Genomic DNA, 25,684 nt, shown 5'->3' on the forward strand with positions numbered 1-25,684 from the left:
TTTCAGCTTTTTCTAATATGCTTCTATTTCTGCAAGCCCTGCCTCGCTTTCTAGAAGATTTTCAGCTAGCCTTTTGTGTTCCAGAAATATCCAGAAAACATGTATGCAGGAGAAGCATGCGCCATGAGTTTAGCGATGTGATCAGGTGAAGTGTGTTAAAACGAAAAATAAAAGAATTACCTTGCTGAGTACAGAGGGGTAAGGCCAGGAAAGGTAGCTTCTTTGGCTTAAGGAGAAGGTGGGAGGGAGGAGAGATGCAAAGAGAACCAAATTCTTTCAAAGAACAACCTTATGTCCTCAGGAAAGAGATTGAGTGATATGCAGCACACCTGTGCTTGCCCAATGGCACTGTGATTAAGAAATGCTGTTATCGCCTTCAAACGCAAGGTTTCTGAAACCTTTAAATATGATAAACTCCAGGTGGGGTTTTCCACAGCGCTTGCAGTAACCACATGTAATCGAACTGCTCCAAGATTAGATGAATGGCTATCTAAGGGGAAGGAAGGACGTGGGCTGCCCAAGAAGAAATGCAGTTCTGTCCCATGATTCCACCTATTAAGTGTTCCAATCAGGGGACCAACTCCAGCTTGAAAGCATTCTCTTCCAGTGTTTTAGGCTTCTTGGTATTGTAATTATAAATATTTGAGTAATTGGGGGTTGGGGGTAGGGTCCAAGGAGCTGTACAGCAGAGACCCAGTCTATTTAGCTCCAAACCCTACATTGTTTTAACTAGCCCCAAACAGGTGATTTAAAATATCCTACTTACAAGATTCTAGAACACATTAACAGCCAAAGAATCAATCTGAATTTTAATGCTGCTAGCAACAACAACAAAATCATTACTTTTAAAAACCTTCATATCTTTTTTTTGAACCACATGAAAGAAAAAATTTTTGTAAATATGACTCACACACTGTTTTTCTTGTTGATAAATATATACTTCAGAATATCTTAATATAGGTCAAGTGTGGTAACATTTTATGCTGTGAAAGGGAAAAGGCCCTGAAATTTATTTAGTTGCAGCAGTAATAGGGTGATGTCCAGCAAATGAAGCTTTCTTCACACATAACTCAGTTTGCCTTTAGGAATCAAACTGGAAGAATGAAGGGTAAATTTGTTATTAGGAAGGTGAATGTTATGGACAGTCAGTAGAACACTGTAAAGACACCAAGAAGTCCTTTAGACCATAGAATGTTCCAAAGCATCACACAATTCAAGAATTTACTACAGAATGTTGAAGTGTTATGGAAAAATGACTATTCTCTTTAAACCTCCCCTACCACCATTCCCAGGTCAGATACTGCACTGAGTTCTATGATGGTGAATTCATTTTCATCCTGCCCTATGAAATGGCATCACTATTCTTATGCTGCCATGGAGAAATCCAAGGCCTGGACAGTGAGCCAATGACACAAGGTCACAAAGCCAGATGTCCACATAGCAACGAGTAGCTTCAGCTTCTACGGGAGCTTGTCACGTCCAATCACTAGAGGCCCCAGCATTTCTGATTGTTTTATGCATTGCTGCCCCACTTCCCAGTCCATGGACAGACAGATTTGGTCAGTGTCTCTCAGCCTGAACACACACATACACACAGACACAAATACAGACAGACAGATAAACACACACACCCATACACACACACACACACACACACACACACACACACACACACACACACAAGTATGTGGGAAGCTTTCAAACTTCCTGGTACCTGGAACGAGCCCCAGACTAACAACAATTTAGATCCCTTTGGGAAAGACCTAGTCAAGAAGGATTTTAAAACTTCCCAGGAACTTTGCAAGTGTTGACGAGAATTTGGAACCAGTGCTAGAGGTCTATTTTAGTGCCTCAAGGGGAAGCCCTCCACCCTCCAGAAGATATATGGCAACACTTGGAGACACTTTGGTTTGTTAGGCCTAGTAGAAAAGGATGGCATTTGTAGCTACAAGCCAGGCTTTGTACTAAACATCCAATAGTACATAGACGACACCCTCAATTACAGATGACACCTCCAAATAAAAACCTATCCACCCAAAACGTCACTAGTACTGAAATTGAGACCAAGATTAGTTCTACTATCACTGGGAAGTCCTGCAAGGCAATATTTTGGGCCACTTACACTAGCCTTTAAATTTATTTGACCATATGGCCATCAAGCAATCTTTAAGACATATTGAGAAAACTTGATGGACATAGTATCGCCTTTTAGCCCAACTCCCCCTGCTCCCATATCATCAGCACACAGGAGCTGTACGATCAACTACCAACGCAACCTAAGCACTAATGACAGTTTCCGTGGATACATTTTTATTATATTAGGAAAAGATTGTGATGAAGCCCCAAGTTAGTGAGTTGCCTCCTCTGCATTCAGAATTTGTCATCTGGCTGGGAATGCCTGCAGTGCTGTACCCCGGAGACTGCCTTTGTTGAGAATACACACAAACCTCACAGTGATGCTAGCTAGAATAATGTTTCAGCAGCATATGCCTTACCGAGAAGATGAATGGTGAGTTTAACCCAGATTCCTAAGACATCAGTCAGACTATGCTGAGTTCCAGGGGCCTAAGTGGCTCGGTGGGGATATCATTTGTTTATTCCCTTTAAGGACTCAGATCCTACTCTATTCCTAGCATCATATATGTGTGTATGTGTGTATGTGTAATCATATATATTTACATACATAACTTTATTTTATATTTATTATGATTTTATATATATTTATATGTTTTTATTTTATATATAGACATACATATTTATATTATATCTATAAGTATATAATCATAGGAAATACTAGGAATAGAGTAGGACCTGAGTCCTTAAAAATATATTATATGTGTTATATAATATAGCTATGTAATATAATAATATAATATATAATATGCATTATATGTGTTTTATATGTGTATATATACATATATAATGTTATATATAATGTTTATATATATATATATAAAGTTCTTGGGTTTAATTTGATCTCAGATTCTGACTCTTGCAGTTCACCAAAATGAAACACATATGAAAGTTAGGTGCCACTGCACACTCAAAATTGAGACCATAGAAAAGAATTTCAAGAGCACTGAGTGAATATTAGCTCAAACAAAAAGGTATTTGAAAATATTGTTAAAATTCTCTGAGACACAAGCAAAGCTATTTCACCCACAAAATAACACAAGATGCTATATAGAAAGGGGGCAATCAGAGAACAAGAAAATTGTTTTGAAACTTAGAACTGTAAATTTCAGATGGAAAAAGTCAATGTAAGAGTTACAGATAAGAGCATAGCAATACTCTAGTGTGTCAGGGCACAGAGAGAAAGAAAAGCAGGGGGACTGGAGGAATAAAAAAAGTCATGAAGATGATGACAAAAATCATGTTTTTTAGTGAGTCAATACAGAGGGCCCAGCATTCAACTACATAGGCTTTCCACACATAGACAGCAAAGAAATGGAGAAGGACAGCCAAGGAGTCGCACAGGAGCAAGCTCTAGATTGGAGGCATAGGTTGGCAGTCGTGATGTTTCTGTAAACGATGTCCTTATACTTGGAGTTCTTTGGTTTTATTTCAAATATTTAACTCTCTCTGAACTTCCCCTAACATATTGCCAATTTTGTTCATTATTTGAGATTCAAGCCCTAAAGAATAAGCATTTGTGTCCTAAAATATTAGTACACTCTGATTGGTGCCCACCTTTTCAAGCCTTGTCATTCTGTTGGGCACTGGCATCCTCATGCCCAACACTGGTTTCTATGTCTTTGACACCACTCTGGTCTCCCTTACTCACTGATGCTGCAGATAAACCTAGCTCTGTCTAGATCTCACATCACAGAAGGAATGTGACAGACTAATGTTGGAAAGTCAAATTTGGAGTTTGAACAGTATCTAGAAAGATATTTCCTCAGAATTCTAAAATATTTCATGACAGTATTGTGAATTGACTATACAGCTCTGCATATATATATATATATATATATATATATATATATATATATTAAGTATAGGACTTAAATATTTACTAATAATAAAATATATAGAATGAATTGTAAAATAGAATAGATGTGGCAGATAAGAGTGATTGCTGCTCTTCCAGATGACCGGAGTTTAGTTCTCAGAATCTATATTGGGTACTATGTAACCACCTCTAATTCCAACTCCAGGGGATCTGATGCTCTCTTCTGGCCTCTGCAGGCAGTGAGCTCATATTGTGAACATATGCATACAAATAAAAATAAGATTAAATCTTAAAAATAAAATAATTATTGGTATACTTCAATTTCACCACTTATTGAAGATGGAAGCAAGCTTGCCCCCTATTGAGATGGATTGCTCACATAAAGAATTAAATATTTCCTGAATATTTGATACTGCAGAACATAAAGCATCTTCAACATTTTTCACATATTGATGGATATTTATAATCACCAATGCTGAGGATGCTAATTTGCATGAATACATAGTACAAAATGGCAGGAGTATTTTTAGAGTCATTTCAGGAACTGTTAAAAAATCTCTCCTAATCTCGAGTCAAAATTCATTTAAGAGTTCCTTCAAAACTGAGGTCAGCAACTCAATTTTTGAAATTGAACAATTTAACACAACATGATGCAAAGATGCACTAATTTGAAACAGTCACGCCGAGCAATGGTGGTGGGAAAATTCTCAAGTATTTTACTTCCTGTAAGGCTACCATGAAACTTCTGTAAGAGCAGAAAACTGTGTACAATGATAACTCTCTGAGTCATAGGATAGAATAGTCTCCAATCTGAGATGAAGCTTTTTATCCAGCATTAGCCAGGTTTGCAAGGTTCTGTGGCATGTTTTCTGCAAAGTGTTCATGTTGTATGCGTGAGAAACAAGGGGCCAGTGAAGTTCCATGATGCAAGATAGCAAGCACCAGAGAAACACCTCATTTCTTGACATATTGGGTGCAATTAATTTGGGACTGTTGTACATTCAGATCTTCACAACCCCCGCATTCAATAACATGATTGAGACAGTTGTGACACACTACTTAAGAAGGTGGACCTTAGAGCACATGCCCATGAATGGCTTTAGCTGTCTAACAGCCATAGACGACTTGGAAAATTGATGAGCAAAATCTCCACAGCAAAGTAAAAACTATATAAAGCTTAAAAGTATCAATGATAGATAGTTTCATACATAGAAACTGTAAAGTCAAAATTGTTCAGGGAAAAGTGTGTGTGTCAGGGTGTCCAGGGGCAGACTGGAGGGAAAGATAAGGGCAACCTGAGAATCCTGGATGCTCTTGCACCAAGCCCAGAAGAGACAAGTCAGAGAGTTGGGGTTTCAGGCAGAAAGCGGACCACTATTGGCATGATCACAATTTTCTAAACACTGACCAGTTTGGTTCTTAGTGCCTAAGATGGCTCCATCAAGAAACAGCAGTCAAATCCATTACTGGGGATTTTGAAGCAGATATGCTTATACTAAATCACCTCTACTGCTGCTACATTTTAACAATCTGAAAGCCTGGGACAGATACTAACATTTTAGTCAAGAAGGCCTGTGGGGAAGTGTAGATAAAGGGATGCTATAAGCAGGAATTATTTTAACTTAATTTTTTTTTTCTAAAAATGAAGCAGAGAACAGAAAGGAAGCCTAAGAATATTGCGAAGAAAAGAGAAAACTCATTAACCTGGATTTTCTTTGCAGATGAAAGAATGTTTCAGATGGCAGTGTTTAGAACACAAGGCAGCAAATAGCCAAGTATTCACCACCATCTTCTCTTCATGGCTTTACAGCTTACTATTTCCTCTTCTCTGATGTCCTTAATAACTTGTTTGCTCATTATGTAAGTTGTATTGTGAGACCAACTATCTTGCCATTTAAAATTATTATTTTATAGGAGACTTATGTAATAATAATAATTTCCTTTATAAAATGTTCTGTTTTCGAAAAACAGTATATACAATTTCAATAATTCTACCATGAAGAGCCCATTTAAAAACTCAGCCTAGAAGAAAATATAGTGTACACACACACACACACACACACACACACACTGGAGTTTTACTAGTCTGAAGATTAATGAAATGTCATCTGCATGTAACTGGAGTTTATCTCATTAAGCAAAATATTGAGACTCAGGAAGATAATTATCATACAACACCTCTCCTATGCAGAATCTCTTGACACCCCAACCCATGTATGCATGAATGAATTCATGTATGCATACATACAGTTATACATACATACTGTTATACATACATACATCCGTACATACATATAGAATAAAAACAGAATGGATCCAATTAGGAGGAGGGTAGAAACAGGCAGGAGGGGAGATGGAAGGGAAAGAACTGTGAAATATGAGCAAAATCACAGCAATAAATATATATGAAAATGACATAATGAGATGTTAGTTTGAGTGCTAAATAAAATGTAAAATTAATTTAGAACAACACACATTATCTCCAACTCAGCAAAATAACCTCTATGACTAAAATTTCTTTATTTTGATGCTGCTTTATACTTATTGCGGATCAGATTCAATAACTTCCAATGGCTCTTTCTCATGGTGTTGCTGACCTTGAGAAGGTAACTTAGCATCCATCGCTTGTGTCTTCAAGTCACCAGGTGTTTGTGTGGCAGCCTAGTTCTCCTAGAGACGATTTACACCACTTTGGTCACCCATCTAGGACCACCCAACCTTTACGTCATCTGCATGAATATTTTTCAAGCACTTAACAACATTGACATTGTAAAAATCAAATCTAAATATGTATTTGAACTGGTTTGGCGCTCAGAACCTCAAAGGCAATAGTCTTTTATAAGTACCAAATTTGAGATTAACAAATTTCATTGCCATAGCTCTCTAGGGTATGGGATTCTTTCACTTCTTACCAAGGAAAGAAAGGAAAGACCCTTGGTGTGCGGATTTCCAGCAGACAGCTACCCTACATAACTCATCTTAGATCATCTTAGATCATCCTTTCTTTCTTACAGAAACACAAACATGATTCATCACTATTGGGTAGCCTCTTGGATCCAACAGCTAAGAGAATGAAAAGCAGAAATATAAACGATTTATAGCAGTGATATAAGTACATTTATATAAAATTTGCACAAAACAGTTACATAAATTTTAAGTTTCAGTAAAATAAACTTTTGGTTTCTCTTCAGTAATAAAATAAAATATTCTGTTTTTTTTTTTTTTAATTTATTTCGCTCACATGCATACACTGTCACTGTCTTCAGACACCAGAAGAGGGCATTGTATCCCATTACAGATGGTTGTGAGTCACCATGTGGTTGCTGGGAATTGAACTCAGGACTCTCTGGAAGAATAAGCAGCCAGTGCTTTTAGCCTCTGAGCCATAAAATTCTGACTTTTGCTGTGTTGCTGGCATTCTCTTTACAAAACTCTTCTCTCTGTGTGTTCCTGCATAGCTCTGTAAGTCAGAGTTCTAATGCAGATCCCACAGTTGCTCACCCCAAACCACAGCAGCCTGTACTGTGCACTGGTTGGTGGAGAATGTGAAATTACAAAAAGGTTTCAAGCACGGGAGTTTATGTGAGATCACCTCTTGGGTACCTTCAAAGTATAAACTCTCGCTAGGCATCTATTCACACTGGCCATTTGTTCTTTATACTTGCAACAGAATTTATCTGGCACATAATGAAACTATTTAATTTAGATTGTTGAATTCTATCTGAAAATACTACATAGATAAGGATGCCATGTGACATGCAGTTAGCAATCATTTGCTCTTTCCGAAGCTCCAGGCAATGGGCTAACTGCTTTTCATATAGACGCACTTTACTCGGCATGAAAAACCAAAGAGCAAATATTACTACTGATGGAGAAAAAAATTGAGATGCATTGTTAAGTAACTTGACTGGGCTCAGAATGCTAAAAAGTAGTAGGATGCAAATTTAAAAACCTAGACAGAGTAAACCCAAGACCCACCCTCCAAGCTACCCACTGCAGAGAGAAATAAGTGAGAGAGAGAAAGAGACCACAGAACACTGACACAAGCAAACTGCCTTTAAGCACAGAAACAGCCACCAGCCAAGTTTTAGACAAATCTTCCCACACTTATCAGAATGTTAAGAGTGACTGTTTAAGTCACAGGATGAGCAGTAGGGTTTTTTATTTTATTTTTATTTTTTTATTTTTTTATATTGAGCTTAAGCATAGGTCGTCTTTTAATTTTCCATGACAGGCACTCTGAATCTGGGACTTTCCTTTCTTGTGTCTAGCCCATTTGAGAGTGAGGCTCATTTACATGGGTCTGTTAGGACTTTGATTTCGTTGTGAGTAATATATATTTCCGCTTAGGTCTCACTCTGCAGGCCAGAGCTAAAGGCAAGTACTATTATAGATCAGGGCCAGTGAAGTGGGTAATGAGGTTTGGTATATAAAACGCTTGGTATAAATGCAAGGGAACTTCTGGCTTTTCTTTAACATTAACTGCTTTGAAATGCATCATTTAAAATAGAATGCTTAGTAGGCCAGTAGCTGTTGGAGAATAATTTTCCTTCACTAAGCAGACCACTGGAAGCTCCGGCAAGATGCCTTTCACAAACGCAAAGCTGTGGTGCGGTGAGCTATTTTTAATACAAACTCCATGGGGTGACTGCTAAAACACATAGCTGAACATGACGAACATCACCCACTGCTGCAGAAGCAAGGGATGGAAGAGCTGCTCCCGTCAGCTTCATAGAGGAATACGGTCTGAATCCTCAGGCTGACACGGAAGCTTAAAAAAGAAGCAGTTAAAATACCCGAGCGGACATCTCATCTCCCCAGGTCAAAAGTCTTCTTACATATTCTGACTCATGAGACCCGCACAGAGGGTAGGGAGAGAAAAGTGGTTATAAATAGGACATTAAAAGATTAATTACATTTGCCTATTACATTTAAGACCATATCTGCCTCTATGGTCTTCAGCTGTCTGTTGAGATTGGTCTGTGTTGAGTAAGAGCTCTCTGGCCCATAAAGACACTCCTTCATTGTGTTTGGAACTAGGTAGAGTGTTATTTGCTGTAACATAGCAGTGTGAGTGGTGGGTAAAGGGTTAACTACTACCCCAAGTTCCCTCCCTCCTCCCCCCTCTCTCCTTCCTCTCTCTCTCCTCTTTCTCCTTCCCCTTTTCCTGTTCCCTTTCCTTTCTACACATCTACCCTCCCTTTATTCTTCTCTAATGCATTTTAATAGCCCAAAGTGTGCTAGGCGCTATTCTTCTGTCACCCTGCTTTTGATTGAAATTCTGGCAAGTTGTTATAACTAATCCCAGCCATGTGACATCCAACCACCAACAGCTTGATTACTTTAGATCCCTGTAATCAGAGATCATGGCTGACATTGTTTTAGCTTTCTTCTGCCAGAGCATAATTTCTTGTGCACCAGGTTGAGGTGAACAACTGTTCATATAATCAACTTAGAAACTCCACCACTTACAAGATAACTTACAAGGCAAGTCAACATTCTTCATAATTTCTGGTTCTTCCTAAAGAACTAGAGTGGGATTTTTAAAAAAATATTTTTTTATTTATATCAACACTCTATAGCTGTCTTCAGACACAGCAGAAGAGGGCATCAGATCCCATTATAGATGGTCATGAGCCACCAGGTGGTTGCTGGGAATTGAACTCAGGACCTCTGGAAGAACAATCAGTGCTCTTTATCACTGAGAGCTATCTTTCTAGCCTATAGAGGGGATTTTTAATGTCAGTTCAACTATCCATTGAAGGTTGACCCCATCATAAATTCATGGTGTGAGCCAAGCCACTTTACTAACCTAGGCCTTGCTTGGAAGAACTCTCATAGGTGTATTTAAGATGGAAAAGCAGAGCTTCAGTACTTATGGGTGGAACATGGAAGCTAGTTTAGTCATTTAAAGCCTTTATAACCTCCTGCTTAAAGAAGTTTATCCAAATTTCTACAATTTCCTGACTCTTGGTCATCTCTATAGTCTAAAGATCATACTCTGAACTTGTATTCTCTCTGTGTGTGTGTGTGTGTTTGTGTGTGTGTGTGTGTGTGTGCGTGCGTGCGTGCGTGCGTGCGTGCGTGTGTGTGTGTGTGTGTGTGTGTGTGTGTGATGTGTGGTGTGTGTGTGTGTGTGTGTGTGTGTGTGTGTGTGTGTGTATGTGTGTAGGGGAGGCTCTCCAAACATTTGCCTTGTGCAGCCCTCTCTAAGGATAGTCTTAGGTGGCTTTCTCATGAGCTACTACAGCATCTCATGGTGGCTTGAAGACAGCAGTTGTTCTCCCTGTAAAAATCTGCATTACTCTATCTGTTTCTAGTAAACTAGTTGTTAGGGGATAAATAAGCAAATGAATGAAAATTTCTGTTGCAGTGATGGAGAAAGGGATTATTTCCAAAAGTGAAAAGACATTCTCAAAAGGCTATCTGGATATTCTCCCACAGTGCAACCTCAGAAAATTAATCTGACTGGAAGAACAAAGCCCTTCTTCAAAGATGCTCCCATCCTCATCTGCAGAGCCTGTGAACAAGTTACCAGATGTGGCACAGAGGATCAAAGGTGGAATTAAGGTTGCCAACAGTTGACCTGAAAACAGGGAGGTCTTCAGGAATCATCTCGGCATAACCAGACAGTCAGACGCATTTTTGAAGTGGATGAAGGCAGAAAAGTCATGGGCCTTGTGGGAAGAACTGCTATGAGAGTCTCTAACAGGAGTTCTGGGACATCCAACATTCTGTAGACTCTCTACACATCAAGCAAGTACATGGAATATACATACATAATACATACAGGCTAATCACCCATACATGCAGGCTAAACACATGTACTCATAAAATAAAAAAGAAGTATATCTTTTGTTAAAGTTATAAGATTATAAGTTTGGGCTTGGCAAGATGAACAAGCAGGCAGAGCTATCTAAAGCCAAGGCGGATAACATGAAGATGAGAACAGACATCCTGCAAGATGTCTTCTGACCTCTGTCCATGAGTAGTGGCACACAGATACATGTGGAAAGAAAAAATTGCTCTTTAAAACCTAATGATATTATAAATCTGTGTTCTTAATTCATCGCGCTCTCTTGTAACTTATTAGCAACAAGATAGCAGATAAGAAATCGGAAGACCTAATTAAAACCGTCTTTGCACCTCTTGCAACTTCACTCTCCTAATCAATGACTTGGGGCTGAATCATACCTAATCTGCTTACCTCCTAAGGCTGTTTATGAGATCAAAAGCTGCAAAGCCTTGCGCAAATGCGATTCAGCACTAAGTCATTGTGTGTCCTCTGCAAGACACATAACTGTAAAACAGGGGTGTTAATAGTATCACTTTATTGTGAGGATCTGTGTTAATCCACATAAAGTGCTAAGAAGGGTGCCTGGCACCTTGTCATGTATAGGTTGCCCACTGTTGCATGGGTCAAGAAATTTCAGAAAGGTTAAGCACTGTTAAGTGATAGGATAGTGTGAGCACTCTTAAAGAGCTTATTCTCCAGGAAGAAGATGTCTCACAGACCCTTTCTAGTTGCAGTCAGAAACGCACAGAGACATTTTAGTAATCAAGTCTAGTGCCACATGGCTGGCATTTAGTTATGGAAACCAAGGATCACAGATACCCTGGGTAGTCATTCAAGTAGAAGAGTTTTCTGAGTCCTAAATGATACCTTACATGCCTCTCCATCTTCAGTTGTGAATTCAAAGGAAAAAAAAAATCAAACCAACCTCCCCCAATAACAACAACAAAAACAAAAAACAAAACAACAACAAAAACAAACCAAAAACCAATGATATCCAAAGAGTATACTTATTAAGTGTTCAAAGATAATGAGCTAAGCTATAAGGCTGTGCAATCTTAACATCTTAGTTACTTTTCTAATGCTGTGAAGTCCTTCATAAGGACTGAAGCAACTTATAAAACAATACATTCTATTTGAGGTCTTGCTTACAGTTTCAGAGGAGGAGCCCATGAACACCATGCTGGGGAATACGGGAATAGGCAGGTAGGCATAAAATTGGAGCAGAAGCTAAGAACTCACATCTAATCCACAGGCACGAGACAGAGAGAGCATTAACTAGGAATGAAGCAGACTTTTGAAATCTCAAATTCTGCCTCCAGTGACATCGTTTCTGTAACAAGGCCACACCTACCAATCCTTCTGGAAAACATTTTCACCAACTATATGAACATAGTGGGGGCGTTCTCCACCAAACCACCAAACTTAACAAAGCATAACTCCTAAAGTTTTGGATTCTTTTCCAACTTTCCCATAAGAGTCACCACCTACTTTAACCCAGTCTTCCTGTCCCACCAAGTTTGTCCTTATCCCCAGAGGAGGGGAGGGGTGTTCCTGAGAGTCAGGATTTCATAGAGGTGGGATTACAGAGAGGTCCTGGAGATTACAGAGTGATTTCCCAAAGGCCCTCTGTATTCAGTGCACTTGAAAGCAGAGCTGCCAGAGGAGCCTCTGCACACCATTCTTGTGCATAACTACCCTTCTCTTTGTCCTTAGAGTCTCAGTCCCGTTCCACAGGGACCTCTTCAACAAGAGGTACTTCCATCCACCCCTCCACACTTTAATACCAGTCTTTCAGAAATCTTAGCTCCTCTATCTTGGTGAAATTATGGATGAATTAATTTTGTTAGTGTATCAGCTACAAACATGCCGATACATTTCATTACTGTTTTATTAATTCATGGAAGAGAAAGGCTGAGGAGATACTTCAGTTGGCAAACTGCTTGCCTGTAAGGATGAGGTCCTGAGTTCAGTTACCAGGGCCCAGATAAACAGCTGGGGATGGACAGAACACTTCTGCCATCCCACTTCTGGGAAAGCAGAGCCATGAGGGTCCCGGCTGGCTGGGACTTCCTGGCTGGCCAGTCAAACAGATTAGTGAGTCCAAGGTTCAGAAAGATTGAGACTCTGTCTTGAAAACTATCAGGGAGAGTTGTTGAGGAAGAGAGTTGATATTGAACTCTCTCTTGCTTTCAAACACACACACACACACACACACACACACACACACACAGAGTCATGTCCTATCCAACAACACAGGGTTTTGGTCACACTGTGTGAGTGATTATATTTTAGAATTATAGGACTCCATATTTACTCGCATGGCTTCCTATGTGATATCTGCTTTCTCTCTTTAAAATGAGAATACAAAATTTTCTGATCTTAATTTTAATGAGTACTTGGTTAACACATTAGCTTACTTGCTGTGGCTGATTTACAATTTAAATTAGAATGAGAACTTGCACTCCTGGCTGGCCATGTGTTCAATGCTATCCCGAGGAGTTCTGCTCTCTCTGTAGTAGCTTTGTTTTGATAGTCAGATGTTTATTACATTTGACTTATAAAGCCCTGTCCTTCTTCATGTCCCTCCCATCTGAGTAAACCACACAACCGTTTCCTGCTCAGGGCTGCCTCAGACCCTTTACCATATTTAAGAAGTGGGGGAAAGTATCAGGAGCCCAGCAACTTCAGATGGTTCAACAACATGGAAGCCTGGTGAAGCTTGGGCTGGGCCTTACGTGGAGGATAGTTGAGCTGGGACATCAGATAGACTTCATACCTTCTAGCTATGTTATTGTGGCTCTAGGTAGATAACATAATGCTTTTGTTTCCTCATTAGGAAAGAGAACAACAACAGTATTGGCCTCATGGAGTTGCCAAGCAGATGAAAACAGAGCCTGGCACAAGCAGAATGCTCAAGAAATGCTAGCTAAGTCTCTCTCTCCACGATATGGTTAACTCCCATGGCCTCTGAAGGGCTTGTCTTCCAGCGCTGGTGTTTTGATGCAGATAGACGGATAGACAGATGGATAGATAGTAGATAGATAGGTAGATAACTAGATAGATTATAAATAATAGATTATGGATGACAGATAGATATAGATGGGTAGATAGATGGTGATATCAGAAATTGAGAGTCAAAATAATTCCTTTTTCCAAGAAATTCTAATTAAGAAATAACAACTTCAATAAGTAGAGCAGATTACCCACTTTAAACAGGGCATTTCTTGTCAATTTTATTGAAGCTGAGTACCTGCATCCTTATATTCTTAGTGCGCAGTTGTACAAGGTCACCCTATGACGTAAAGAGGTGACCTTTTCCTTATTTGTACTTTGCAGAAGACACTGACATTGTGCTAGGTTATGAGAATGTAAAATGGTGTGGAGGTGGCTCTAACAAGTCTCCTCACTGGGAATCTTTGCTTTATGCTAAATGACAAAAGGGAGGGTTATGATGTTTGAGCTGATGGTATGTGACCACTCCCACATCAGTGAGGACCACAGAGGACAATAAACACTTGGTTTCAAATAAGAGACACTGAGTTTGGTGCCTGAGAATGAATTTTGGTGGTAGAATATTTGCCTAGAATGTGCAAATCATTAGGCAACATCTCTAGCTAGGTGAGGGTGTAAAGGTGAGAAGATGTGGTGAGAAGGCAGGATACTGTTTGAAGTCATACCTTCCTTCATAGCATCACTAACTAGCAGACAATAATTGAAAAGTTGGGCTAGGGATGCCCAGGTCTCCTCCAGATGTCCTTACTGCAAAGCATGATGCAGTGTTCTTTAGAATGTCTCTAGAGAGCTTTTTACAGAACTCATTTTCTGGTCACTCTTTAAGAAGTACATGACCCTTTCTCTCTCTCTCTCTCTCTCACACACACACACACACAAATACACACACATACACACATATATACACACATATATACACACACATACACATACATACATACATACACACACACATATATACATACACACATACACATACATATACATACACACATATACATACATACATGCTCTCTCACACACACACATATATGCATACACATACATACACACATATACACACATACATACATATACATACACACATATACATATATATATACATACACATGTATACATACACACATATACACACATATACTCATACATATACATACATATACATACACACATATACACATACACATATATACACATACATACATATACATATGTATATACACACACACATATATATATACACATACACACATACACACATATACACATACATACATACCATACATATACATATGTATACACACACACACACACACACATATATATATATATATATACATACATACACACACACATATATATATATATACACATACACACATACACACATATACACATACATACATACCATACATATACATATGTATACACACACATATATATATACATACATACACACACACACACACACACACACTCCTTTTTCTAAGATCATTTTCAACTCCAGGTTGTTTCTTAATGTCCTTGGCAAGTTATTATTCATTAAATTCATGAAATATTCAGAGACAGGAAGAAGGGATGTAGTAAAGGACATGCCTGAAGTAAAATATGATTATTTGTCACCCCTTCCATCTGCATTTTCAGTATTGATTACAAACTGAGCAGGCACCCAGAAGTTTATAGTCCAAGCTACACTCTCACAAGATCCCACCTGTCCCTTGTCACCCAAACCAACACATTCTTGATCAAGAATTTTTCTCCTCTTTACTTATGTTAATCATCAAGCCAAACCAAATAGCCTTCTAGGTTCTGGATTCGGGGGCAGTGAATTAAATATGAAGACATCACAAATCTTCTAGACAAATCAAAATAAAATAAAATTAAAAAAAAGAAAAGCCCCTTTGTGTTCCAGGTTAGGAGGCAGACACATATTGCCAGTAGTTTTCATCTGCTGTCACATGCCAAGCAAGTTGGCTTCCCAGAGTCACACATCAGCACGACAGTTGGGTGAACAGGGAACTGATTACATTTTAGTTTAAGGGCTTAAGTCAATCACCACCACGTTATAAAGTCTAGGTTGGAATAGTGTCTCAGTAGCTGAGTTAATTTACTCCCTCAACCTGCATGCATGTCACTGAGGGATACAAGCTCCGGAGAGCCCCCTATCCAAATAAAGGATCTCTGAACAACTCAATCTGTAGTTAGGAAGAAGCTGAGAAAAATCGATGAAATTATCACGCAGTGTGAGTGCCAGCCAAAGTGTGTACTAAGAGTTACAAAGACAGAAAACCAGAGCTGGGGCAAAGGAAACGCTCAGAGTCCCCCACCCCCACCCCCATATTGCCACATCCAAACTGGTACTTCCTAGTCTATACCCATTGGATGATTATAGAGTTGAAGACACCAGATTTTCAGAGAGCGTTTCGAAAGTTCTTCATATTCATGGGCAGGGAAATCTGTTTACAAATGCAGAGTGGATTTCACACTTCTCCAGGAGACACCAGCAGAAAAAAGAAAACACTTCACCAGCTCTCCACCCAGGGGAACCTGGAATCCGGACTGACCGGCTGAACACCCTGCAGTGGAAGTGAACTTGTGCCTACATTGGCAACATCTTTCCCAGCCTTTGGCACTACTCAAAGCTGCACAGCCTCATGGACTCTCTCTGGTGCTGGAGGGAAGGGAAGCAGGAACGGGTGGCTGAGTTTTAGCATTCAAATACTGCCACCTCTCTCTGGCTTTTATTTTTATTTATTTATTTATTTGTTTATTTATTTATTTATTTATTTATTACCTCTCAGGTCTTCACAGCTGGATTGCCTAGGCTGTGAAAATTTTTGCCAAAGTAGAAAAGTACTAGAGCTGCCTAGAGTCAGTGGCCCTGCTTTACAATGTGGGCAGATGCAAATTCCGTCCACTCTCCATTTCCCGGTCCATTTCCCAGACTCCAAATTACATTTGGATTGTCCGCAGATAAAAATATGAAACCACGTGTACCGATAAGTATGAAACTTCCGACACCAGTGCACTAAAGCACTTCATCCAAGCCAGGAAAACCCAGGCACTCCAGTGTTTTAGTACAGCGCCCTGGGTCAGGGCCAAAGTGAAGATGAGTTTGCCCCCAGGTAGTAAAAGTTGTCAAAAAAGAAAGTCGTGCCACTGCTTTTGCAAAACACAGGCACTGTGGGGTTCTAGGGCTTTGGGGCAAGTGGCTGGTGAGTGTGAGTGTGCTGACGCGCAGAAGAGTAAGTGGAACTGCGGGATAAGGCCGGCGCAGGGTTAACCCCTTACCTTCCAGCAGCACTTCCTTGCCTGCGCGCTTCAATGCCTGCACTGCCTCGTCGTGGGTGGCGTCCCGCAGGTCTGCTCCGTTCACCGACAGGATGGCATCGCCCACATACAGGGCTTGGGTCTGATCCGCTGCCAGCCCCTTGAAGATCTTGCTGATGAGTATGGGCATCTTGTTTTCCTTGCCCCCTTTGATGCTAATGCCCAGCCCGCCCAGCTCCTGCTTCAGCACCTTCACGCCCCTCTTCTGGTTTGAGATGGACTCAGGTACCTGCTCCGGGAGGTCGGTGAAGGCGGTGCGGACCCCGGCGGGAGAGTCCGGGGCTTGAGCGACACCGGGGACCGGGTGCCCGGTCCCGGAGCCCCTGCAGAACGAACCATTGGTGGCAGCCCCTATGCCGTTGTACGCCGCAGCGCCCTCCTCGCAGCTCAACACCAGGGCGTCCTCGCTCAAGTTCACCAGAACTTTATGCCAGCGATCCCGCACCAAAACTTCCAGCAGTCCGCTCCGCTGCGCCCGGGCGCCTCCACCGCCAGCCGGCGCAGCCACAGCCGCTGCCGCTACCGCCATCTTTCCAGCATTCTTAAAATGCCATGTGATTGCAAACGGGGGAAAAGTAGAGAAGGGGTGAGGATGGGAGGACTCAGGGTAACCGAGGCACGGAAGAAGCAGATGCCTGGCAGCGCGCGCTCAGACCCCGGACTCCACTCCCCGTGTTCGCGGCTGCGCCGGGCGCCAGTTGCAGCGGCGGAGCTTGTTCCCCCTCGCCTGATCCTGGGCGGGGTGGAGCAACCTAAAAGAAGACGGAGAGCCCTCGACAGGGGAGGAGGGAAAAAAGCCAGCTGCCAGTTGCAAAACCCCAAACCGAGAGGAGCCTAGGAGCTGCGGAGCGGCCAAGTGCTGTAGAGAATCGGTAGGAGGAGGCAAGGGCGGGGACCCGGAGCCCCAGCCGCTCACCTGTTCGCCACTGCAGCGTCACACTCCCACGTCGCGCTGGCTCAGACCCGGGTGCCTCAGTTCTCAGCCGCACCTTGCCGCAGCTCCCCCAAACCTACCGGGTCACAAACCACTACCCCAACCCCGCCGCCACCCCCTTTTCTTCTCAACCCTCTATTTTCGACGGGTTTCCACACTCACCTTTAGTAGGTGCGCTCACTCTATCCTCTTGAGTCAACTCCCCTCTCTCCTCCCGCAGGTGTTTGAAGATCCAAGTCTTCCTCAAACCAGACCTTCGCTGCCTCAACTCAGTCTCCCTCCACCCCCATCCCAGGACTCTGGGAAGGAAACTACAGAGAGAGAGAGAGAGAGAGAGAGAGAGAGAGAGAGAGAGAGAGAGAGGAGGGAGAGGGAGAGGGAGAGGGAGAGGGAGAGGGAGAGAGAGAGAGAGAGAGAGAGAGAGAGAGAGAGAGAGAGAGAGAGATCCTAGGCTGTGCCAGAAGTCAGGGGAAAACTGTCACAAGAACATAGAATGAAGCCTCATCAAGCCACGTACTCCTATCCTCTAAGTCAATGCAAGGCATCTTTTGGGGGAGTTTGAAGACAAGAGGGCTTTCTTTCAGTACCTACCCTGAATTTCAACGGGGCACTGTCTGCCTCATCTTCAGGACACAGTGTCTAACTCAGTGTCTGCTCTTTGCATTGCTCCATACTTCCCCCAACCCCATCCCCGTGCCAGCCCAAACGCTTCTCAGGGCTCCCTCCTTTGTTCTTAGATTCCATATAGGAAATGTCTTCTTTAAAAGCTAAGAATAGGTTTGTTCTCCAAGTTCCCTGAAAACTGCTTGTTTGGCTCTTAAGCTGCTCTGTCCCAAGGTGATGGCATTGTAACTCTTGGTTCCGTTCCTAGGCCAATCAGGAAATGCCACCTTAACTGTAACCCAAGCCATGGCTGAACATCCCAGAGTTCTGCTAAGCAGGTCCCACACAGTTCACTTAAACTGTGTTAAGACTTACTGGTCTTCCTGCTGTGCCCTCTCCTTTCTCCAGATGACAAAATAAAAAGCAGAATCTGTTAATTCTGGAAGGTGAAGCTCCTGATAAGATGCCAGTAGGAAGAGGGTCTTCTGTAACATGCATGTCATCACCCCACTGTGATGGGTATTTGCAGCAAACAGCTCTAGTTCTTTCCAGACTTACTTAATCAAGGATACTTAAAAACTCTCAGGAATCCCCGTGAAGTCCCTGACAGGGATTACAGAACTCAATGAAAATACTTGAGACTTTCTTGAGAAACTGAAGTCACTACAGCTCACACAGGGTGTGCCACTGTCCTGCTCCTGTAAGTTTTAACTTTCTATACTTCAAAAAAAAAAAAATCTTCATTTTTTTTTTCATGTAAACCTGCCCACAACAGGGACAGGAGCCCAGGAAGTTCTTCAGTCCTTCCTGTTGGACTGGGTTAGCCAGGGAACTAACACAGCTGGCACCACTGTTGGAAAGAAACCTGAGAGAGAGAGAGAGAGAGACAGAGAGAGAGAGAGACAGAGAGACACAGAGAGAGACAGAGAGAGAGAGAGACAGAGAAAAACAGAGAGAAACAGAGACAGAGACAGATGGAGAGAGACAGAGAGCAACAGAGAGAGAGAGAGACATACACAGAAACAGACACACACAGAGACAGAGACACACAGAGACAGAGACACACATACACACACAAACACACACAGAGACACAGAAACACACACAGAAACAGACAGAGACACAGTCACACACAGAAACACAGAGAGACAGAGACACACATACACACACACACAGGAGAGAGAGAGGGAGAGAGAGAGAGAGAGAGAGAGAGAGAGAGAGTCGGGAGGGGGGAGCTGGCCTTTGGTTTAGAGGCTGAGGTTTCAGGCCCTTCATCACTAAGTGTTTGCTTTTGAAATATAAATCACTAGCGTTGGCATTGCTACCAGGATGCCAATGTGAAGATGAAAAAATCAAAGCTAACCTGTCCCTGGACCAGAAACCCCCAGCCAGCATCCTAATGCTTTGCCTCTGTGGCTCTGCAGTAGATGCATGCCAGACACACCCACAAAGTAATTGATCTATTAGGCATTAGAAATGGCAGGCTCTGGGATGGGCTTTTCCACGAATCTCTGTGCTAAGCACATTTTCTTCTGTGTATGCACACCTCTATGGAAAGAAAATAGATTCCTGGTTGAAAGTTACATCAGAATGAAAGGAGACCAAAGTTGACTATCAGGAGGCCAGAGGCATGCATGTGGTGTTGCTAGTTGGATTGTAATTACAGTCCCTGCCCTAAGTACTCTCCACATGTTAACCCAATCCTCTAGGCAATACTTGAGGGCCAATTCTGTAATGGCCACTCCCATTTACTGTTGAAGAAGTGGAGGCTCAGGTTTAATACCTGGCACATGTAATTAGTAAATAGCAGCACGAACTTGAAACTTAACCATTGTCTTACCTCTGTTAAAAATACAGCTTAGCAACCATAGCCCCAGTGCTCATCTGAACGCAGAGTCCTTTCTAGGGACAAATCTCTGGTGAAGGCCCAGCCCTTCATTAGAAGATAGAAACATTTCCTTCTGACCTTTCTTTCTTCAAAAGCTTAGAGAACACACTGCCCTCCTCCATTTGATATATTTTAACTTTGTCTTGGTGATACTTAAAATGGCCAGCCATTTGGGCTCTCCCTAGCTGAGAAGCCCTGCATCATCCCTCAGAAAGTACCACATCTCTGACTTCTTATCAGCACCGATTCTCAAAGGTAAGCCTTGTCCACCTTGATGTGTTTCCAGTGAGAAGGCTCAAGTGGGATCTCACAATACTCACAGTTGGGAAAGAAAATCCTCTGGCTCCCATGGCCTCTGTGTTAGCTTTCTGTCACTGTACCAGACACCCGAGATGATCAACTTATAAAAAGAAAAGACTTATTTTGGCTCTTGGCCCTGAGGTGACACTTTATGGCTTTGGCCCTGTTGCTTTGAGCATCTGGAGAAGCTGGACACTTGAAGTAAAACTGTTCTCCTGCACAGTGAACAAAGGGCAGAAAGAAGGGCCTGGGGCTCACTGTCCTCTTGGAGGACTAGACAGAATGACTTGATGACCTCTCAACAGTGAGTGGCCATCCTCTTAAACGTCTTCTCTAACCGTCCAATAGCAAGAAGTTTGGAACCAAGGCTTTAGAACATGAAGTATTCCAGATCTTAGTCATATTAGACTCCTATAGGTCACTTATTTCAAAAACAGTGGCCATCAGAAAGGACTGTGTTTCTTGAGGCTACTGTGAGTCAAGTCAAATTACTCATCAATGTTCTTTAAAAGGTACTCAAAGCTTGCCCCTTCCTGAAAGATAAGATTTAACTCACACCATGATTTTACCTGTTCTGTGGATGCTTTCTCTTGTATACTCTGACTTCCGCTTTCTAATCAGCCTAAAGTGAGATTTCTCTGTAACTGTTTCCCATAGAATGTGCATTTATCTAGAGATGAGTGGTCATAGAATTGCCAAATAAGTCACATGTCCTCTGTTTCAAAGATCCAAGGATGCATAACAGAGCAGCAGCCAGTTGCCAATAGGTCTGTTGGTCTCACGGAGTTTGGAGTGCAACTATCCTGTCCCAGCTCCTGTTGTAGGGCAGAGACATAGAAGGAATAAAGCTGTCAAAGGCTTGCCTTAGGAAAGTTTCATCATAGTGAGTGGCAAAGTAGGAGCAGGGGCTGACTAGAAATAAATTCCACATAAAGGTGAATGTTATGAAGTAAGGGATGGGGCAAGGTAGGGAAGTTAACAGTGACTGGACCAAAAGGCCTATGGAGGGGAACTGGAGGCTGATAGCCAGATCCTTTGTGAGATCTGGATGAGAACAGATGAGGGTGAGTGTGAAGGCAGCTAGCTTGCCGGTCCCAAGTCTCAGTGCTATGCTAGTGAGTCCCGTTCAGAGATAAAAGTATGAAGGCAGCAAGAGTGTGAGGAAGGCACTGAGAAAGGAGAGCCTCTCAAAGATCTAAAGGAAGTTACCAGGGAGAAGCAAAGGCCAGTGAGGGGTGACTGAGAGAGAGCCAGGCTTATCTAGTTCAACAGACCAAAGGTATAGTAGCTGGGACGGCTCAAAGGAGAAAGAGAGATGCAAGAGAGGAGACCAGAGAGAGAAGATGGACCAGATTCCAAAGTCGGAGCAAGGAGGACTGCAGGATAGACCATCCTTCTTGTCTTTCATGAACATCAACAATAATGTGTTTTACATTGGAAAGCAGTCCTGATTTCAGATGTTATATCATGTTTCTCATTATATAAGTGTCTGCATTAGAGAAGATTCTCCTGTATTTGGAGTTGAAAAAACTCTGTATTTTTGACATCATTTTCTAAAGAAAAAAAAAAGCATCTTTAGGTGCCCCCCCATCCCCAATGAACAAAGAGTAGACACAAGATAAATAGGGAAGGAACAGCAAAGATCTTTGATTTATGAGGTCAAATTAGAAAAACGGATGAAAGAGAAACAGGGGGTTTCAAAATGTATCCCTCCTAAAGTGAGCCAGCCTGGCCAATGCTTATCAACTACACACTGGGCACCTGCTTTCATGAAGACATCAGGCAAGTGCTGGAGGCAAACACACCCAGGGGACGAACAGATAATTAAGACAGGATGACATCCATGCAGCACATGGGGAGAACAGGTTGCTTCGGTGCTTAGTGAATTAGTGTGAAAACAGCTAGCTTCCAGATTCCAAGGCTCAGTGCTGGGTTAGTGTTAGCAAGGCATGTCTCAAAGATAAAGTATGGAGACAGCAGGGCTGTGAGGAAGGCAATGGCTCATGAACAGAAGAAGGCAGCGCAGTTTCTCAGTTTCTTGTTTGGCTTGTCTCTCTTGGATAATAGGTTCACCATCATTTAAAAAGCAGGTGGAGCCACCCTTCATTGCTTATGTTCCCAGACAGGTCCTGGATAAACTAGAAAGTCCACTCCCCAGACCCTCGGCTAACCTGTCAATCAAGTGAGAGCTTCTGGATGGTGCTTAGTGTGTGTATCCTTTTCCAGAACAACTCGGGGCACAATTATAAAGAACCTTGTTATTCTCATTCCCTCTGATTGAATTCTCTTTTTACCTCTTCTTCTCTAACAACCTGTAATGAAAACAAGCTTTGTATCAATAGGGCTATTTTAATCTGCATTTGATTTTAATGCAGTCCATCTTTCCTTAATGGATATATTTTGTTTGTTTGTTTGTTTGTTTGTGTGTTTGTTTGTTTTATTCTTTGTGAACTGTAGAATGATGAATCAGATTTCATTTTAAAGAACATGGAATACAGAGGTAAGACTCTAGATGTATATAGACCAACATGTACTAGAAATTTCAACAGCAGGGTCCACGTGGAGGGGAGGTGAAGAGGAACAAGAAACCCATGTCCCGACTCCACCTGTCTTTAAAGTAACATCAGATAAAATTTGAAGTTATTATTTTAGGATGTTGCTAAACTATCTCTCATGCTCCAAGTTTGCTACTACATTAATATAGTGACCTTTGCACTGGGGACCTGTGAGATGGGACCTGTGTCTGAATCCTTTATTATCTTCACTCTCTTTATGGAGACATTTCTGTACACCCCTCTCAGTCTAAGAGAAACAGCAAACTTCCTTCCTCACTCTGCCCCCAACCTGATAGCCTATTTCTGTTTATAGCTCACCAAGCCACTCCTTCCTGCATAGTTTCCTCTCAGACAACATCCTACTGTTAACTCTGTGTTGAGCTCAGAGTTCTTCACTGTGACCATGTGTAAAGTGCCTACTCTCCCAGTGCTCAGCTCTAAGACCATCACTGTGACTATGTGTGAAGTCTCTACCACGCCAATGCTGAGCCCCAAGTCCATCACTGTGACTATACATGAAGTCTCCTTTGGATTTCTCTTCATCTCTATAGTCTACCACATGACCCATAATCTTGCTTTCTCTAGTTAATTAACTCCAACTAACCACAGTCTGGAAATGTTAATGGAAATTCCCAGAATGTTCAGATAAACCAAATGTTAACTATTCACTATAGATAGATTGGGAGCCCATTGAAGAACTTATCTAAGTTCTGGGAAGCCATTTACTTCTGGAGATCAAGGGAACATGCAAGGCAAACAAATACTGGTGATAAAAACTTGAGTGACTGTGAAAAGCTGAAGGACTTTCCTATGATTTTTTTTACATATAATAGGAACACAAACATATAATGAACTAAAAGTAGAACAATACTAGAGATGGTTGCATAGACCAGAAAGGATGGTTAAGAATCAGTATTTGTGTGGAAGCAAAAGGAAGAAACTAAGCAGAGTGAACAGTTTGTGATAGTTTACTGAACAAAGAACTGGGTGGAGGAGAGTGGAGTGGAAGTATAATTACCATTTATTAGGCCTTGACATGATTGGACTTTGTGTACACAATACATGCTATTTATTCTAGACAGTGACTATATGAGTAAGTATTGTCATTCTCATGTTACAGACAAGGCTGTTGACGTCTACCAAGTTACAACTCTTGCATGTATTTAAGTGGTGTTCAAATGGTCAAATATAGAACTAATCTCTAGGCTTGTTTTACTTCCAAGATTTATGCTCATAAACTTTACAATATGCTTATGAGCACAGGTGTTCAAGATGGTGATGGAATTTGTCAGTAGGTAGCGAAAGTCATTTTAGATGTGTCATGGTATAGGGAATATTGGAACAGGCAATGGATGGTGGCAAAGAAGCATGTAGATTGAGGACCTACAAAGGGCATTTTGGTAGCTGCTATGATTTGAATGTTTGGGTCCCTCTCAAATTTATATGCTAGAATTTATGACCTAATATGGCAGCTTTGGGACAGAGGATCTTTTGGAAATGGATGGAAGCCTCACCAATAGGATCAATAACCTTATAAATGAGCAAACTAGTCCAAAATGAAGTCATTGGTAGATTTGATATCAGGTCTGAAAATGTTAACCCTGTTTTAAAGATGGAATCTTTCATTTCTTTACCATGTGATAAGAGAGTATTCATCTCTCTGACTCTCCTGTCGTGTCAGGATATGGTATTTATTTTCTGTCAGGGACCCAGCTACAAGCCATGTTTTTGTAGAGGTGAAGAACTCAATAGTCACTAATCCTTTAAGCCATTGTTGTTGTACCTTCTGATATTTAAAACTTAGGGCAGAAAATTTCTCTTCTATAAGCAGGCATGGTGGTGCATGCTTTAATCCCAGCACTTGAGGCAGAGGCAGAGGCAGAGGCAGAGGCAGAGGCAGAGGCAGAGGCAGAGGCAGAGGCAGAGGCAGAGGCAGAGGCAGAGGCAGAGGCAGAGGCAGAGGCAGAGGCAGAGGCAGAGGCAGAGGCAGAGGCAGAGGCAGAGGCAGAGGCAGAGGCAGAGGCAGAGGCAGAGGCAGAGGCAGAGGCAGAGGCAGAGGCAGAGGCAGAGGCAGAGGCAGAGGCAGAGGCAGGCTGATCCCTGTGAATTCAAGGCTCAAAATAAATTATATATTATAATAAATAAAATTATTATTATTATTTCTGTTCTTTATAAAGTGTCTAGTCTCAGGTATTTTGTCACAGCAGCATATACAGACAAAACCAAAACTGGACACTTTAAGTGAGTGCTGTCACAAGGAATACCTAAAGGATGTAGAAATAGCTTTACAACTGGGTAATAATGGGTAAAGCTA

At 41.7% G+C, this 25,684-nt stretch overlaps 1 protein-coding gene across 2 annotated transcripts in view; it reads right to left on the reverse strand.

The window, feature by feature from the left end:
- The window catches only part of Sntb1 (syntrophin, basic 1), a 270,915-nt gene extending 252,585 nt beyond the window's left edge, over window positions 1-18,330 (reverse strand). The window contains exons 1-2 of one of the 2 annotated variants that reach the window (XM_006520671.4): window positions 18,187-18,330; window positions 17,052-17,842 (exon numbers count right to left, since the gene is read on the reverse strand). In XM_006520671.4, the coding sequence (XP_006520734.1) occupies window positions 17,052-17,619 (568 nt within the window). In that variant the 5' untranslated portion in view covers window positions 17,620-17,842; window positions 18,187-18,330. Of the gene's footprint in view, window positions 1-17,051; window positions 17,978-18,186 lie in introns of those variants that run through there. The other variant, NM_016667.3, reaches the window with a different exon arrangement.
- Window positions 18,331-25,684: the final 7,354 nt, after the last annotated feature.

The sequence above is a fragment of the Mus musculus genome, chromosome 15, assembly GCF_000001635.26.
Source record: "Mus musculus strain C57BL/6J chromosome 15, GRCm38.p6 C57BL/6J".
NCBI classification, from domain to species: domain Eukaryota; kingdom Metazoa; phylum Chordata; class Mammalia; order Rodentia; family Muridae; genus Mus; species Mus musculus.